Source organism: Hylaeus volcanicus, unplaced genomic scaffold (genome assembly GCF_026283585.1).
Source record: "Hylaeus volcanicus isolate JK05 unplaced genomic scaffold, UHH_iyHylVolc1.0_haploid 12221, whole genome shotgun sequence".
NCBI classification, from domain to species: domain Eukaryota; kingdom Metazoa; phylum Arthropoda; class Insecta; order Hymenoptera; family Colletidae; genus Hylaeus; species Hylaeus volcanicus.
In genome coordinates, this window is record NW_026533163.1 from 434,109 (window position 1) to 451,716 (window position 17,608).

Here is a 17,608-nt window from a genome sequence, read left to right on the forward strand (position 1 = left end):
GAGCAGGCCTTTCCTTCTTTGCTGGGCACGCCTTTCCTTCTTTGGTGGGCACGCCGTGGCTTCTTTGGTGAGCACGCCTTTCCTTCTTTGCTGGGCACGCCTTTCCTTCTTTGCTGGGCACGCCTTTCCTTCTTTGGTGGGCACGCCGTGGCTTTTTTAGTGAGCAGGCTTTTCCTTCTCTGATGGGCACGCCGTTAAAATTCTTTATTATGTATGTTATGAAAAATGTTTTTCCTTTAGTGTTTTATAAGAAACAACAAGGTCAACTCATTGTTGAGTGATTTCTGACTCTCAATTTAAACATCTTTTTCACTGTATAGAAACGAAATGGGATCTACTCAAACGGCGCAACAATGTGACAACGTAACGTGCTAGGGTTCATTTTTATCAAGGTCATTCAGATTTCTGTCAATACAAGGAAGAAGAGACCGTGAGAAAGCTCATTTTCTTCATGTTGGCACCAAAAAAAAGGCTTGAATGGATAATCCCGTTTTCTATTGAAGGTATCTATAATTTAGATTGGTGTTTTCTTTTATGCAAACAGAAATTTTTATTAGCCTGAGTGTTGGTTAATCCGGTCACGTCAAAATGAATTTTCTCAGTCGTTTCTTTTATACTGTTCAGTAAGGAATTTTTTTGGGTATAAGTTTCAATACAAGTACCAGAAGGATTCGGACAATCTTTTAAAACGTTCGCCTTGTGAATTCTTTTTTTTCGAATAAGACCGTACGACGTATCTTTTGAAATTTCAATAAGCTGTTTTTCAACCTCGTCGGTAAGCTGGAGGCCCATTCCATTAGGGCGAAGGATAGATGAGGGAAAGGTTTGTTTACAGAAAGCTGTGGCAACTCTTTGAACAGCCTGTTCGGTATTGATACAGGAAACATGATAAATGACTTGAATGTTTGCCATCGATTGAGCGTGGGATTCAACGGTATGAAACTTTTTCAAATGATGCTGTGCTGCATTAAAGGTAGTGAAATGATGAGAACAATAGGTACATTGATAGGATTTGAGCCTTAAATGAACGTGAATTAGATGCTCGTACATATTTCGCTTGGATGAAAATGTTTTTCCACACGTCGCAACAGGGCATAAAAATACTGGAGTACAAGTTACACAAACCAAAAATTTAAGGTGTAAAACTGAATATAACGTACGCATTGAAATGATTTTTTTTTTTAAAGTTTCGTGTTGAAGAAGATGAGATTGATATTTTTTCAGAGTAAAATATTTCTGCCAAAACAAAGTTGTTTAAAAAATAAAGTGAGGATTCCCAAGAATTACAGTACCTTCTCACACGCATCACAGGTAAAAAGAGAATTTTTATGTTCAGAATGACGATGTTTCACAAGGTCGGTGAAGCAAGAAAACTTTTTCGTGCATTCGGGTCGATCACAGGAATATTGAAGGGCTTTATCTATAAAAAAAATATGTAAAAGTGTGAACGCCTTAAAGAAAACCTTTTATTACCTTTATGAACGTTTAAATGCCTTCGAAAAGAAATATAATTTTTCGACACGCAACTACAGGAAGAAAAAGTGCACCGAAAAAACCCTTCAGGGGTTCGAGGGCAGTGTTTTAGTAACATATGTTTATTTAAAGCGGATTGGTGTAAAAATTTTTCATTTTGACATTGATCTAAAACACAATCATTTAGCGTCACATGCACTTAAAATGGAAAATTGAATCATACCACATTGAAAGCACTTTTTATCATTTTTCTTATGAACACTTAGAATATGCTCACGTAAAGATACGGGATTTTTAAAGGTTTTAGGGCAATTTGAAAAAGTACATTTTTGAGCTGTTTCAAATAAATGGTGTTTTGTAAGAATATGCCGCTGCCTTTTTCTATAATTACTAAATTGTTCTTTACAAAAAGAACACGTAAAAATTTTGTGAAGATGCTCTGCATCATGATGAAAACGCAGTAAGTAATTAGAGGAGAAATAACGTGGACACGCAGGACACTTATAGCGTCTTATAACGTCATTTCCGTTTGAGATAAACTGATAATGAGTTGCTTTTAATTCTTCCGCACTCTGCTTTTTAATATCGTCTTGGTATTGAAAAGATTCCTTTTCTAACGTTATAACATAAAAGAATTATAGGTCACTACAAGCTGACTTGAAAGCCGTACCTTTTTTTTTTTTTAAAAGATACCATTGAACCATCTCCATTTCCTTGTCACTATCGTATTCGCTTGCTTCATCAACTAGAAAATGATTTCTCAAACTGGCTCCATTCCACACAGCTAGTAAATCCTTGGTTTTTTTCTTTAAAGGATTCCACAATGTGTCCTCAGCCAACTCATTGATGACTAATTCCGTTTTGATACTAGGCGTTTCCTTAAACGTCTTCATCGTCTTAAAAATTAGAAAATTTTTACTTTTTAGCCTTTGCTGTGATCCCTTTAAAGAAAGATTTTTGTAAAAAACGAAGATTTTTTACAAAGCATTCCTAACGGAAAACAAAGGGTTTTCGATTTATCTTACGCAGTTCGATTATGCTTCTTTTTAAATTGTTTATCAACATTGTACTTTTGATTTCGAACAAAAAAATTACATGTGACTATTTTGATCTGTGCATTGAAAACGTTTTTGTCAAGGCTTTCGTCGAAGCAAACACGCTTATTTTTTTTTTAAATAAACGTGTTTACTTGAGAGCTACATTTATTTTATTTTTTTAACTCAATAGAAACCAGTCGTTTGATTTCAGTAAACGATTTTCCGAAAAACTTTTTTTTTGATTGTTTGATGACGAAACAAGCAACATTTATGTTTTCTTACATTAAAGCAGGCGTTACTTGAATGAATAGATTTGCATTTAAAGAAGAAAAATAAATTAAAAAAAAAAATTAGTTTTTTCTTAAAACAAATTTTACAATGTGTTTATAAAAACAAGGGGAGAGACTTAGAGGTACAAAGGCTAAAAATGACTAGCAATTTTGTATTTGTTCACTTTAACCTAAGTTTTGAACCTTAATAGCATTATGAGGCTTCTTAGTCAGAACAAGGATAAAAGGTAGACAATTAAGAAAATTTTAACATTACCATCCAGGACGAAGAAGTTGAGAAATGTCTTTAATGCGACTACCCTAGAAGTCAAAATGCAAACAAGAACATAAAGAGACAACAGTTGTTTACAAAGTTACTTTTGTGCAATATTTCGAATCTGCATACATTCGAAAGGCTCTTTCCACACGGATTTCGGGATCCATCCAGATTTGTCTACAAAACCATATACCACACAGATGGAGTGAAACACTGCATGATTGCCAGAGGAAACCTTTCAAGATCACAAAATAAAGATGGGTTCATTTCTTTCGCACACTGAGAAGCATATTTATCTCTTGTAGGCTTTTGGGCTACGTTTGGAGGCACTGTTATATATTTTGAAATCATAGAGCTTTTTAAGGTTCGTTTTAGAGTATCTGACGAGAGTGGACTACCGTTTGAATGTCCATACTTGGGTGTGTTAGTTGTCTTAAAGCATAACGATGTGGAATGCGGTTGCTTTAATAAAAATCTTCTAGGAGGGTTCGGAAAAAGAAAAGGGCTCCAGGATGTTGCAGGATGCCCATTGGTACAATTATAACGGTACACTAGAAAGTTAAAGTAACGTAGAGAAATGGAGCCAATGTGGAAAAACCCGTCATATTCAACAAGCTTTTGAAACATTAAATAAAGGTTACTACCTGCTCCTGGAGGTAATTCCATTCCTTTACGACTTTCAGCGCTGCGTAAACTGCAAGGTTCTCCATGGTAAAAATCATGCTCCCGTGATGGTTTCACGTGGTTATTGTGAAGAGTAAAAACTGGCCAATCCATTGACACCGTATAAGCTGCTAATCTTACTTGTCGAGCATTATTTAATCGAATAGGCTTCTCTTTTGGTTGAATCTTACAAGGATTAATACTTACAGTCGTGTGGTTTTGATTCTTTGAATTGGGCATCAAACGAAATTTCGATTTATCAAAACAGTATGTGTTGATGAAAATGGTTAATAGACCTATTTCAAACTAATAACGTACCACTTACTCAAAAACCACATTTTTTTACTAAAAAATTATTTTATTAATGATGCTTTTTGAATGTGAAATCTTTTGATCACCTTATGGGAACAGCGCCTATAGACATTTGACACTACCAACATAACATATTACCAAAGCCAAGTGTCAATATCATTCTATACTTATTACTAGTATTCGGCGTATGGCTTTAAATTTTCAAATTTGTTTTAGATCACAAACGTAAGTAAAACGTTTTTATAATAAAAGAGTAGCTTTCATAGAGCATTCTGCTACTGCAGACCAGAGACAGAAAGATATTAGGATATTTTTATGTCAGATACGCGACATGTTGTAATAGCATTACTATAATTTTTGTTTGTTGAAACAGAGTTATACACTATTTCAAACTAAATTTTGTTAGAAAAAAAAAGGAGTTATTTAAATATTAATTTTATTTTTTTAATGTAAAGGGTTTTTTTTTTTAATTTAATGATTTTTGCCCTCATTAATGGGTTTTGTTTGCTACGTGTTTTCTATACAAAATATTTTTTTACATTCCATCAAAACGTTATTATTTATACTAAAATAATGCTAATAAAATTAAATTAGTATTTAGAAAAATATTTTTCTAATTTTTCCTACGTTCATCGAATTTATCTAAAAACATTTGTCGAATGGTTCCTGCAGGTCATTTATTCCCCAATAATAAGCCGTTATGTACCGTTGAAAATGAAACGTATGAAAATACTGCAATGGACCCATCTTTTAGTGCCTTCCATCCTACTTCCAATCAAGAAAGAACGCTGACGGAAAATTCGTCTTTCGAGTGCGATTCGCAGAACACACATTTTCTTCAGGATATTCGAAAAACATGTGAGAGGTCTTTGCATCCGAATTGCTCTTTTCAACAAGGTAAATCTTGCCAATAGTTTTTTAATTTTAATAATGCATCATGTAGAACATTTGTTAACAAAAGCGTCAAATTGTTCAATTGATTCTGACCACTCCTTTTTAAAGAATGAAGAACAAAATAATAGTCCTTCGCAAATTTTAAAAAATCATCTTAAGCGTCCTTCGCCGTCCGTTGCGGATAAGCCATTATTCAAGTTTTTACATGAACAAACACCACATGAGACTTTGAACGTATCGAATCAATCTTTTAATCGATCTGAAGAGGGATCCAAGCAAGTGCTGCATATATGTGAAACGACGATTCGCTGCAATAGTCCGTTTCTTGAAAAAAAATCTTGTCGTACCTCACATGAAACAGAAGCTTTGACGTGCTCTGATACAAATCGACTCAAAACTCAAACAACAAGCCCTATACCAACTTGTCATACCTTGGAAAACGATTCTTCAGAAGCTAAAAATACAAATTCACTTTACGACATATCGCAACACACAACTTTTGCTTCTCATTATCCTTTAACAGCTTCAACATCAATAGATGTCATTTCATTAGGAAACAAAAATTCGATTGCTGGAAGAAATTTTGAAGAAAGTCGTTGCCACACAGTATCAGACGAATTCCGAGTTCACGTGGAACAAACCGGAGATACAACTTGTCAAATCAATAATTCAGCATTGTTAAAACAAATGGTGGCTTGCTCTGATAAGGCAGATGACAAGAAATTATTATCTAATTGTAATGAGTCATCTCATGTTCCATATCAACATATCTTACCTCCCTCATGTAATACTTCATCCGTTGTGAATGTGTATGATGCATGCCGTTCATCTTATGAAGAATCATCAAATCCAACAGTAACATTTCCTCCGCATCCGTTTCCAACAAATTCTTTACTTGATTTTAATGAGTATATGTATCAAAGTTATGGACCATCTTTTTCGTTAGCAGCTCAAGATGCACTTAAAAATACAGTGCTTAAAAGCGACGTCCACTGCCATGAATCGCCTACTTTAACGGAAAGCCATCCATCTTCTACATGTTTACCATACGTGCTCGATAGTTTCCATGATTCCAAGCATTTAATAGATCGACATGAAAGAACAAAAGATGCATCATCATTGTTACAATGTGATTCGAATAAAACCTTTAAAGCTTCATGTGGGCCAAATAAATTTTTTTCATTGCCTATGAATGAAAATGTATGCAGCTGGTCTAATAAGCGACCGAGAGGTCGACCGAGAAAATATCCTTTGAACGACATGTCAAAAAAATCGTTGGAAGACGAAATGTCGTCTCTGGATGCCACGGCTCATCCTACAAATGCTTTAGAAGAAAATACAACAGTTTCGTTTAAAACGAAATTAGATTCGCTTCATTCATGTAATGAAGCATTGGGACAAAAGAGTTCATCTCAATTTGATTCTTCCCTTTTTTCATTTTCAAAACATTTATATAAAAAAGCTTTCCGTTGTCTTCAAAGTTTACGAGATCTTCAGCACACTGCTTGTTCTGAATCACTTCAACAACTTGAAGCATTTCCTTCTCAAGATGATATTTCCGAAGAATATGTTGCTTTAGGTGGACCTTTTACAAATTTAGCTATCGCACTGAGTATACAAGAAGAACATTCACTCCTTTTAAAACCAACGCAATTCCAAACGTGTCAAGATGCTTCTTCCACTATCTTACAACGTTTCAAGCACAGCATTCAACAATTAGCTGTTAATTTAACTGCATCCTTTGTTTGGTCTTCTTTTGATTCTCGAATTCCTGTAAGGGATATAGCAGCATCTCGATATCATTTAATAGCTTTACTTAACGATAGCCGTGTTTTTGTGTATCGTCACAAGTAATTTTTTTATTCTCTTCTCCTACTGACTGTTATTTTATTTTTTTGGCAAATTAGAACACACCCCTTAGTGACATCACGAGTGAATGAATGGGAACATGTTGAGATATTAGATAATTGTGCCATTGTCTCTGTTCGTATAGCCTCTGCAAACTTACCTGAAGATTGGAGAGAAAAATATCACTCAATAAAACGTCTTGAAATAATTAAATCGATTCGTCAAAAACTTCAGCTAAACAATATAGCCTTTCCTAGCAACGTGACCATATCTTCAAACGATATCACCATGGAAGAGCTGCGATTTTTCATAGAGCATGATCCACAAGGCATTTTATGCTGCCCGACGGCGTCCTTCAATCCTGATTGGCTTCCGGATCCCTTTGTTATTGCAGCTTTAGACCGGTGTGGTACCGTACGCATCGCCAAATGTTTTGGTTTTTTTAATTACCCTATTGTACAAAAAGTCGCGGTCAACTCACCCCTTCATAATTTGACTCCTCTTCAAGGACATCCAACTTTGCCAAACACTACGTTGAACCAAGATTCGTATAATAATAATAATTATTTCATCCCTTTTTTATCTCAACCATTTCCTAATTCCTTAGTATGGTTTCTTGCACACGAGTCTTATTTAACTTGTTCTTTATTTTTTCCTTAGTTAAATGATACCGATATAAATGTTTATTCAGATGGCTTTGAAAATTTTTCTTATTCGATTATAAAGAATTTGGTTGCTGTTAATCATCTAGAGAAACAAATTAAACTTTCAGTTCCTCTTGAAAAGCTGGACGAGCATGGTGATACTCAGAAAGTTGTTGCCGAGGTATCAATGTTAGAACAATTGCAATATTTTAGGTTAAACCCGTTTTGTTTAGGTTCAAGAAATAGCTCTAGCAGAATTAACAGAAGATTCTTTATTATGTTCAGAAGGTTCTAGTCCTGAGGTGGCTATGATACTGTATGCTTTAGCTAAAGATGAACACTCAGCTTTTGTTAAAGGAAAGAATTTATACATTCGATTTAAAAATTTTCCAACTGGACCAACAAAAGTAATTTTTTTTTTCTGGTTTAACAAAAAAAATAATTTTTTACTGTCATTCTCGATCACACTTTGTTTAGATTTATTGCGGACCTCTTGGTCATTGTGGTTCCGTTCTTTTAGCTGACGGTACTGTATGGATGTGGACGGCTAAAGAAAAACTTAATGGATCATCTGAGGATAAATTAGGTGTTCTGATTTATCAGGTCAATTTATCACTAGCTTACAATACCACGATACTTTTTACCTTGTGAATGTGTTTTGTAGGTACAAGGAAGCTTACAGAAGAAAGTGGTAATCGATGTTGTTGGTATAGGCGCTGACTTTTTAGCTTTAACAACAGATGGTGTGGTTCATGAATGGAATTGTTATGATCCTTACATTTCAAAACGTCTGAAGGATACAACGATTCCACAAAGCGTCTTTCGCCCTAAAATACCGGAACCAATTGAACTAACCCCGACATTTCAAAAAAAAGTAACCCTGGTTTCAAAAAAAAAAAAATTTTTAATTGATTTTTGTGCATTATGTAAAGCTTTTAGAAAGACGTGTTATTCATGATTTCATCTATAAAATCGGCACTTTCTCATCAGGAGATCCTCAAGCAAGTCATTTAACATCGTCCCAAACACAACCAGACTCCGTAGATACTTGTACTGTATCAGAACCTTCATTATCAACATTTGATTATGATTTAATGCATTCGAGCGGGTTTCAAAAAAAAGAACAAAATTTAAATACAACCGGTCCCCAGAAATCGAACGAAAATACTGACGTTTCAAATAACGTCAACAATGCAACAAAAGAAAATTTTTTTGATGCGTTTCTTCCGCCTCCGCTACCCTCAGAGACTCGTAATTATCTTTTATGTGAAAAAAAAAAGTTATCTTCTCGAAATGAAAATAAAAGCATAGATGACAATAGTTATATGAAAGAAAACAATTGGGATCTTACAGATTACACAAGTGAAGCAATTTTAGAGAAACGGCGTCAGTATGAAATCAAAAATCGCTATCTAAAAGTACAAGATATTCAAAGAAATACACCTGACTTAATAGAAAGAATTTTTCTAATGGAAGGAGTCACTTTTTTTTTAAGGGGAAGTTCTTGCCAATATTCTTATATTCTTAATGATCTTGGAAGTTACCGATCGGGAAAATATGAAAGATGGCGAGATGTTTTTTCGTCAGGTGAAAACAAAATTTTCAATAAAAACCACGCTGAATGTTTTTTACGTACATTTAATCATCTTGGCAAACCTCTCAGTACAAATCCAGTTGTCTTAGCACGTCTGAAATTAAAAACAACAGAAAATCATATTGATCAACAACTTCGTGAAGAATTGAGAACGATGGCGGATGCAAGACCTCCAACGTATCGAGTAGTATGTTCACCTACTTCACTTTTAGTAGGTATATTACGTCGCTTCAATTTTACAGCTGAAGCACGTCAGCGCATTTTCCAACCTTTGCCGGTACTTGTTGCGGCGCACAACCCTAATCTGTATGTAGAAGCATTTTCCGGAGTTCGTTTAGAAGGTTTTCATTTACCTCTTCTTTCAAAAACTTCCTTATCTCCAACAACGTCTTTTAATAACGATATGGGTAGTATGTATTATAATGATAGTGATGATGGTGATGATCAGGGAAGTATAATGACAGGAAGAAAAATAATGCAAAGGCGTGGTCGTGGTAGAGTTGGAAGACCTAGAGGTTCTCGATCATCCCAAAGAACATCACTTTCAAGTCAAAGGCAACGCGGCTCCCATTCGAATAAAATTCTAACAAATAATGTTATAGACAGCAGTAAAGATATAACTAGAGGGGATGCTTTGTCACTCGCTGAACCGACACCAGAACTACGGAAAAAACATCGAAACGAATCCGATTCCCATGTAGACGATGTTCAACCACAATTTTTGTCCACAAAATTTCCGACAAATGAAAAAAAAACTGAATAGGCTTTTTATATTAATAAACATAAACGATTAGAATTCACGTTTTTCCTTAGTGGACATCGACGAAAAGATTATCTTATAATAGTGTAATTTTTCTAATTTCTTATTTTTAACAAGAAAAGTCCACAGAGATATGTTAATAAAACAAAAACGTGAAAGCATGTGATTCCCCAAATCTGACCGGTAAATGAAAAAGTGATCATCGATTTATTGTTAATGTATATTAATCCAACCAACTTCTATCAAGCTTAAAAATAATTTGAGTGTTCCCAAAATCTTTGTTTTCATACGGAGTAAATTGTATAGACGTTGACTGAATGTTTCAAAGAGAACATTCGTACTCGTTTTTCTTTAATAACATATTGAATACATAGGATTTGCTGACAGATTCTTTAATAAAACCTTTGACTGAATTATATTTTATCTGGCTCGTGTCATTTTTCACAATTTATGATTAAGACGGCTAGTCGAATAGAATAATCTTTTAACCTTTTTTTGTTGCTTAAGTGTCGGTCTAGATATCTAGAAGCATTAAATAAAACAAGAGATATATATATGCAAACTAACACAATGTGTATTTCTGAGTAGTAGCAAGCAGTGCTAATGTTAACGAAGACTTCACATTTGAACATTTAAACACAACAATTTACTTATGCTCAGAGTCCCTTGAAAGTTTTGTTTATTGACACGAATATTAATAAAAAGTTGAATTTGATCGTTGAACTACGAAAGAAACGCCTGATACTACACTGATAAAATTAAAAATCTGTCACAGTCGATGCTTTTTATCTCAACTATTTTTTTTTACTGAAGCTGTCATTTAGGTTTGAGTCAAAGGAAGTTCATTTTTTTTCTTGGGCAAATTTTATAGTATGCCACTAAAACTCATTTCTTTTTTTTTTATTTAAACAAGATATTTACGTAGAAATCCATGACATCATCGTTTGGGTCATCACTAGAATCTCCATTGATACATAAGTTTCAAGCAGTTACAAAAGAAAAAAGTGTGCTGTCCGCTAAAAGTATGTGTAAGTTTTTGATCTTTAGGTTTGTTGATAGTGACTCATATGGTCTTTTTCTTGTTACGATGGGAATTCAAAATTTTTCGTTGCATTAATAAAACCATGTTTGTTTTATCGTATCCCAATTCAACGAATAGATTTGGGATTGTTATCTCTTTTAGTCAACTTTTACAAGAATGAAAAATTAAAATTATTAGATGAAGGGTAATCAAAAAATTGTATTTTGCTGTATTTTTCTTTTTGATGCTCGTATTGTATTTTGATTACAATCAATGAAATACTCAGTAATAACATTGACTTCTTTTGTCTGTAAACCCTTATACCTTCATTTTTTCTGTAGTTCCTTGAGAATATCTATATGTGAATGGTTAGGATGTATTTTAAGTATTAGTATAGTTTCTGTACCTTATGCTTTTTTTAAATCCGGTATGTCAATAGCTTTATTTTTAATTAATATTATCAAGTAACGAAATGTAGGAGTTTTATTAGGAATTTTTTTTAACATTCTATTCGCATATGTTTCCTATGCTTCTGTCATGGTTTATTTTGAAATCCAATTAATGTACGGATGCCAAACGATTGAAGACATGGGAGCAAAGTAATTTTTTTGACGTTTCAATCGAGATTTCTTATTTATGGATGCTGTGTGAACATTAAAGAATTTCAAGTCATTATTTTTTACTGTTTGTTCAAATAATCTATTTCTTATTTAACGTCGGGTGTGTCCCAATCACAAACTCGGTTAAACATTCTTATTTTTTAAAAAACGTTTTTATTTAGAACATTAATCGGATGCCTTGTGTGTCTAACAGATTTTTATGAAACGATTTCTTCCTTTCACCCAATAATTGAAGTGCTACACGTTCGCTCGTACAAATACGACATAGATCCCTATGTAAGACGGGCCATACTGTTTTTCTTTATTAACAAAATTGTCGGCTACAAAAAGAATATTTGGATTTACGTCACATGTCTTTTACTTTTAACCGTATGTATGTTACCAAATACGACTCATTGTCGTTACGTTTTCTTATTTGGTATGCACTCCGTTCTGTGTTACTCCTGGATTATGTTTTTTCATTTTTGTAACACTAGGATTCATAGGTGGCTTGGTTCTTGTGATAACAACATTTTTTTTACAACTCTCTATGGTATATTTATAAAAGAGTAATGTTTGACATGATGAAATTCTTTCTTTTCAGGGATTAAGCCCCACTTTGAATATGTTTTTTGCAATCAAGTGGTTACCATCCTCTCTTAGTGATATTTTTGAAGCGTTGCCTTTTTTCATGTTTTCATTTTTGTATCACACAAACATGCAAACAATCGACAATAATTTCTTCAATCCGACCTATGAACGTTTAAACTATGTTGCAATACGGTAAATTAAAACAACGAAACTGAACAATTTTAATAACTTGACTAATGTGACTAGATCTTTTTGTATAGTCGTCTTTCTTTATACGGTAATGGGAATATCAGGTGTTTTTTTATTCCAGCAAGAAACTCATTCTAATATACTCAAAAATATAGTGATGCTACCAGATAAAAAGTGATTATTCTTTTACCCAATGTTTCTTTTAAGACTTATGCAATTTTTACTGTTTTTTAGTGTCCTACTTTATAGTACACTGATATTTTTTCTTTTAAGTCAAATATTATGCTTTACTGGATCTTTGGAATCTTGTTGTGATTTTCTAGTATGGGTTCTTATTTTTTCATTGACAATTCAAGCAACTTATTTATTATTTGTAAATGAAGAATTCGATTTTGCGATCCTACGTTCATGCAACGGTCATGCATAACAAATTAACCCGTTTAGTTCTGGTATAGGACACTATTAAATGAAAGAACGAAAATTCATGAGTTATTGTTTTGTAGATTTTCTTTTGTCTATTTGTTGCATTTTTATTACCTTCCGTCAAAACTCTTTTCAAATTCATGGGATCCTTCATAAGTGCTTGTATAGGATTCTTGTTTCCTGGAGTATGTTTTCTATACAATTGGTTTTTAAAGTGAGAAAAACTTTTTTTAGATATTTTTACTTCATTTTAATAAAACGACGGAAAGAATTTCCTTACAAAGGTATTTCATTCTTTCAAAGTGATGCAATATCAAAAAAAAAAATTTAATTGTTTTTTTAATCAAAAAGTAGAACAAAAAAAAATGTCTCCCTTCATTCTTCAAAAGGATTTTGTTTAATTACTTTTGGTTTGATAGCTGGATGTTTGAGCTCCTGCAGTCTACTCACATTTCCTCTACATGTTGTGAACAAAGTTTGAAATGTTTAAATGGGTTTAAACTAGAAAAAAAAAAAAAAACCCTCTACAATTAGATTTTTTTAAATTAAAACATTTTAGATTAATCATTATAACAAAGTCATTTAATTAAAATAGAACCAGACATTAACGTTTTTATTTGATTTTATTGAAGAAAAAACAAAAGAAAAGTTTAAATCAAACTGGAATATTTTTGTTTCTTGTGAAATTCGAACGCAGTAACGCGTTATTTTTAATTTGCTTTAAATGTTGTGCCACAACACTTGCACGAGCCATAAGTTGAGAACGATGAGTGACTCCTATTTGACCAATAACCTATCAAAAAGTGTTAAAAAACATTCGAAAATGTTTTAATGAGAGGCTATAACAAGGTCTCACCATATCATCGTGAAAATTTGTTACAAAAAATTTACCATTCATTACAACCCATTGTTGTGAACGAGGCAATTTTTTGTAATTTGGTGTTAAGGTTTTGTCGTTCACTTTTTCCTCACTCGAATCCATACACACATCTTTGGTCGCATCATTTAATTCAGTTGAATTGAAAACATTTGTTGTTGGTTTAGTTTCAATCTAAGACAACGCCAAAACCAAAATAGAATAAGATTCGTTAACGAAAAGAATTTAAAAGGTCTAAGAAAAACTTACCCAAAGTCCAAGAGGTTTAAGAGCATGATTTAAAACCAATTGAGTGGAGAGGGTTTTCCAACCGCCCGAACTAAGAATCTATAGAAACCAAATAAATAATTTTTTTCTTTGTTAACTTTCAGACTACCATATCTCCCGATGCTTTTCGTATAGTTAAAACATTTGTGTTTTTAAACTTAACGATAAGAGAATTGACTAAAGAAGGATCGGTTCCTTCTTCAATTGGTGGAGGATATGAAATTTCCACTTCTGCTAAAGCGAAATCCTCTGCTAGAACGAGTGGATCCACATACGAAGGCGTTACTGAAGCACATGAACCATAAGGGTTAAAAGAGCTATGAGAACATCGGGATTGTACAAAACGGTTACTGTTTCTTGATTTGGGGAATAATGTTGCATCTAGAAAGAATTTTTTATGAATTAATCATTTGAATAAAAAATTGTATAATAAAAAAAAAAACATAAAGTTTTTTTTTTAAAACAAGAATATAACACGTTCCTTCTCTCACCGTTTTTTTTCTTTAAACAAAAAAAAATTATGAGATAGTTTATTAGAGATAAAACATTCGTCATTAACTTTCATGAAAATTTATAAACATACCCGGATGAGGTGGGGGAAACAAACTTTTACTAATAGAATGATTTAAACGAGTTGCATTACGTAAAGAGATGCGATATGGTAAATTGAGGGCGGCACTAGAAAAATGAGGCAGAGATGACTCATTAGAATTGAGAAAAATAGATGAAGATTGCATTGAATCATTTGTATTGCCTTGTAGATATTTTGAATGAGGTAACGTCATTCGATGAAAAGAACGATTTGAACCATGATAGGGTAAAACACTGGAATGGAAAAAATTTATTTTGGAAGAAGGTCCATGGATTCCAGGTGGTTTTCGTACAAGACTAGGCTTTTTTTGATAACCAGTACTCCTACCGTTATTCAAATCCATATGATAACGTGCACCGCCATGTTGTTTTACTAAACTTTTGCGAGTTTCACGTTGTGTATTCCAATGTTTAACATGTTTTTGTTGAATTAATTCATCCAAGCTGAGTTCCAATTTTTTCGATGTTTCTTCAGTTGGAGTTAAGTGATCTCCTTTGATATCATTCGAAGGTGAAGGAAAATCAATACCGTTTACATCTGAAGAATCCATCATATTGTTTTTACTATAAAACATTTTTTCATGATCTTCCAATTGACAACCCAATTCAGTTTCCATAGGTGTACTAGAGGGTGTATCTTTAGTAGTAGATAAAAGTGTTTCTTCACCAAATGCCTCATATGTCGTGTGATCTATCATATTTGGCATATCTAATTCAATAGAACTTTTCGGCTGACAAAGTTCCATTCTACTGGTAATCAATAGGATAAAAGGTTTTTTAGACTATTTCACAAACAACTGTTATGTATAAATTTTTTGACAACAGTAGAAGTCACAACACAGAGAGCTTATAATAATATACTCAACGTTGTTTCTAACCAACGTTACAATATCTTTTTAAAAACCACTTTACTTGTTGCTAGTAATTTTTAATATATTTTGGAAAAAGCTAAACATTTTTATAAAACTTTTTTTCCTTTGGTCATAAGAATCTTTTCCAAAACATACAGCATCAATACTGAGAAAATAGAAATACGTGAACACAAGAACCTTTTTTTAATTTTCTCTCTATTTAAATTAAAATGGTTTTAATTTTTGAAACGTCTACAAACAACACAAACAAAAAAAAAAACATACGACAAGTAACATCAGTGGAACACTTACCTTGAAATTTAAAAAAAAAAAACAAACGGGTGGATCCAAAAAAAAATTCTTAATAAAAGTTTATCTTTCAAACTTATCGTATTGTTAGTACAACGAATTACTAATCGAAGAAACAGAAAGTGTCATGGCAAGGCTACATTATCACTTTATTTTAACACTGTTCTGTATTTACAGATTTTTGTTTTTATTTCACCATGTTTTCTTTTTTAATAAAAATAACTTTCCTTTATTATTTCGACACTATTAAAACTAGCATTTTTTAAAAAGTTTTTTAATTTAATTTTAGTGCGCAAAAATAAACAATTAGAATAAAAAACAATAAATTAAAAATGTTTGAGATTATTCTTTAGCAACAATAAAAATAGTTATTTTGTTTTTTTTAAATTAAAAAAAAAAAGACCGACGAAAAAGCCATTAAATTATAGAATAAAAAAATAACTAGTAAAAAAAATTAAAAAAGTTGTTTTAAATTATAAAAACTTTTTGTCAAATAAGTTTGATTTAAAAAAAATGTTAAAGTAAAACTTGTAAGAACGACACAACTATGAACTAGTATTTCCTTCATTGCTATTCTTTTCAATGGAGTTACAAGTAAATAAACCTTTGATTGTAAAGATATTTCTTTCGTTATAGGCTCTTGAAATAGAGTCCATAATGTTTTAGTAACTCCTTCAGGTCGATATAAGAAAACCCTTGACAAAATTCCTCCAACACAACAGGGTATGAAGAAATAAAACCATGAACGAAATATTGAAAAAATTTTATTAGTAAAAGCAACACATTTTTTTTTTTGTAGTAAACACAAGACAGAGGTTGTTGTCGACTCATTTTCTTCTTTATGGTCCCAATATTCGATTGTATAATATGTTAAAATTATTAAACGCAAAAAAGATGAAAAACAACAAGCTTTAACTAAGGCATTCATTAAAAAAATAGATTGAATAGTTGTTGTATATAACTGTGGTTGGAAAAAAGAAGAATAAATATGTTTATAAATATTTTTTAAAATATATGAAGTCATAATGGTAATGCAGCATAAAAAGGGTTGTATTTTTTTAAATTCATTCAAATGATAGGGTAGTCCCGTTGAAAGTATAAAGGATTCTAAAACACTGTTGAAACTGAGTAATGAAACATAATAACAGTACAATGAAAAAATTTCGTGAGCACCGCATATGATCCATTCTTTATTGAAAAAAATTAAAAATAAACTTGCAGAAATCGGAGGGCCAAAACAAGCAATGATCACTCCAAAACATGCTTCCAGTATAAAGAAAAAAGTCATTTTTTCTTTAAAGGAAGTAAGACTACACGATTGAGGAGAAAAGGAAGAACACGTGATACTTATTTTATCTGCTAAAGGAGATAAAATAGTACGAACGAAAACCCCAGCTAAATTGGATGCTATAGTAAATGCTGTCCAAGAAGGTGATGGAAATACAAATAATAAGGCGAAGCGTTCCGCTTCAGTAGATACAAAAGCCAAGACGCTCATATGACAATAAATTGGTAAAAAGGCCGCATGCTCTTTAATATAACAGGGCCCTAAATATTGCGACAAGAAACGATTGGGAGTACAAGGAAGAGCTGGAAACGATTTGTTTGATAAAGAAGATTTTGTGTCGCACTTTTTCTTATTACAAAGAATTTTTTGTATTTTGTTTTTACTTTCTTCTTGCTTAACATAGAACCAGTAAAAGAATCCAATTGCATTAACAAGTTGCCCAAAAGAGTACGACAGTAAACTGAATTCAATTGGATAGTTTTGTTTCAATATTGGAAAGGTAAAAGAAACGACACAATAAATACACATAATTGTTATTTTTCGTAACATTCCAGTAAAAGCGTCTGCTTTCACACGGCAAAATGGATCATTTATCATTGTATGAATCACTTTCTCCTCGATAAAGGTGGTTATGATGACTCCCAAACTAATTAACATTGTACAAAATAAAAAGCATAATTGATAACTTGGTGAAGAAGTCTCCAAAGTTTTTTTTTCCAAGGCCATTTTACAATTTAAAGAAATCCAGCAAATTAAAACAATAATTAAGGTTACTTTGCGTCCTAACGCGCAGACAGCTTTTATGCTTTCTTTCCAACAATTCCATTGTTT

At 32.5% G+C, this 17,608-nt stretch overlaps 4 protein-coding genes and 1 long non-coding RNA gene across 12 annotated transcripts; 2 read left to right on the forward strand and 3 right to left on the reverse strand.

The window, feature by feature from the left end:
* The first annotated feature begins 418 nt into the window (after positions 1-418).
* LOC128883267 (uncharacterized) lies at positions 419-1,474 on the forward strand. The gene is made up of 4 exons (XR_008458823.1): positions 419-503; positions 558-1,156; positions 1,225-1,311; positions 1,356-1,474. It is a non-coding gene; the product is annotated as an uncharacterized LOC128883267 (long non-coding RNA).
* Positions 508-2,542, reverse strand: LOC128883266 (oocyte zinc finger protein XlCOF6-like). Of its 2 annotated transcripts, XM_054135448.1 has the most exons (6): positions 2,144-2,542; positions 1,697-2,086; positions 1,474-1,641; positions 1,293-1,420; positions 1,161-1,236; positions 508-1,103 (listed from the first exon to the last, which is right to left on the reverse strand). In XM_054135448.1, exons 1-6 carry the CDS (start codon positions 2,364-2,366, stop codon positions 508-510), a joined length of 1,581 nt encoding a protein of 526 aa, XP_053991423.1. In that variant the 5' UTR covers positions 2,367-2,542. The 2 variants fall into 2 exon arrangements, with proteins under 2 accessions (XP_053991423.1, XP_053991422.1); XM_054135447.1 differs by having other exon boundaries at positions 508-1,236.
* Positions 2,543-2,760: 218 nt separating this feature from the next.
* On the reverse strand, positions 2,761-4,149 carry LOC128883317 (uncharacterized). Of its 5 annotated transcripts, XR_008458853.1 has the most exons (5): positions 3,701-4,009; positions 3,455-3,607; positions 3,292-3,411; positions 3,158-3,233; positions 2,761-3,100 (listed from the first exon to the last, which is right to left on the reverse strand). XR_008458853.1 is itself a non-coding variant. In XM_054135534.1 (4 exons), exons 2-4 carry the CDS (start codon positions 3,957-3,959, stop codon positions 3,053-3,055), a joined length of 792 nt encoding a protein of 263 aa, XP_053991509.1. In that variant the 5' UTR covers positions 3,960-4,064; positions 4,118-4,149; the 3' UTR covers positions 2,761-3,052. The 5 variants fall into 5 exon arrangements, 4 of the variants coding, with proteins under 4 accessions (XP_053991509.1, XP_053991511.1, XP_053991508.1 ...); XM_054135534.1 differs by adding an exon at positions 4,118-4,149 and having other exon boundaries at positions 3,292-4,064; XM_054135536.1 differs by having other exon boundaries at positions 3,292-3,385; positions 3,455-4,077.
* Positions 4,150-4,455: 306 nt separating this feature from the next.
* On the forward strand, positions 4,456-9,774 carry LOC128883477 (uncharacterized). Its single transcript, XM_054135867.1, has 8 exons — positions 4,456-4,928; positions 4,975-6,775; positions 6,833-7,379; positions 7,434-7,598; positions 7,651-7,824; positions 7,895-8,020; positions 8,082-8,291; positions 8,350-9,774. The coding sequence occupies exons 1-8, from the start codon at positions 4,691-4,693 to the stop codon at positions 9,772-9,774; spliced, it is 4,686 nt and encodes a 1,561-aa protein (XP_053991842.1). The 5' UTR covers positions 4,456-4,690.
* Positions 9,775-13,056: 3,282 nt separating this feature from the next.
* On the reverse strand, positions 13,057-15,630 carry LOC128883478 (uncharacterized). 3 transcript variants are annotated; one of them, XM_054135870.1, is made up of 7 exons: positions 15,493-15,630; positions 14,322-15,432; positions 14,090-14,119; positions 13,848-14,023; positions 13,721-13,798; positions 13,451-13,645; positions 13,057-13,387 (listed from the first exon to the last, which is right to left on the reverse strand). In XM_054135870.1, the coding sequence occupies exons 2-7, from the start codon at positions 15,073-15,075 to the stop codon at positions 13,250-13,252; spliced, it is 1,371 nt and encodes a 456-aa protein (XP_053991845.1). In that variant the 5' UTR covers positions 15,076-15,432; positions 15,493-15,630; the 3' UTR covers positions 13,057-13,249. The 3 variants fall into 3 exon arrangements, with proteins under 3 accessions (XP_053991845.1, XP_053991843.1, XP_053991844.1); XM_054135868.1 differs by having other exon boundaries at positions 13,848-14,119; XM_054135869.1 differs by lacking the exon at positions 15,493-15,630 and having other exon boundaries at positions 13,848-14,119; positions 14,322-15,484.
* Between the last annotated feature and the right edge of the window lie 1,978 nt (positions 15,631-17,608).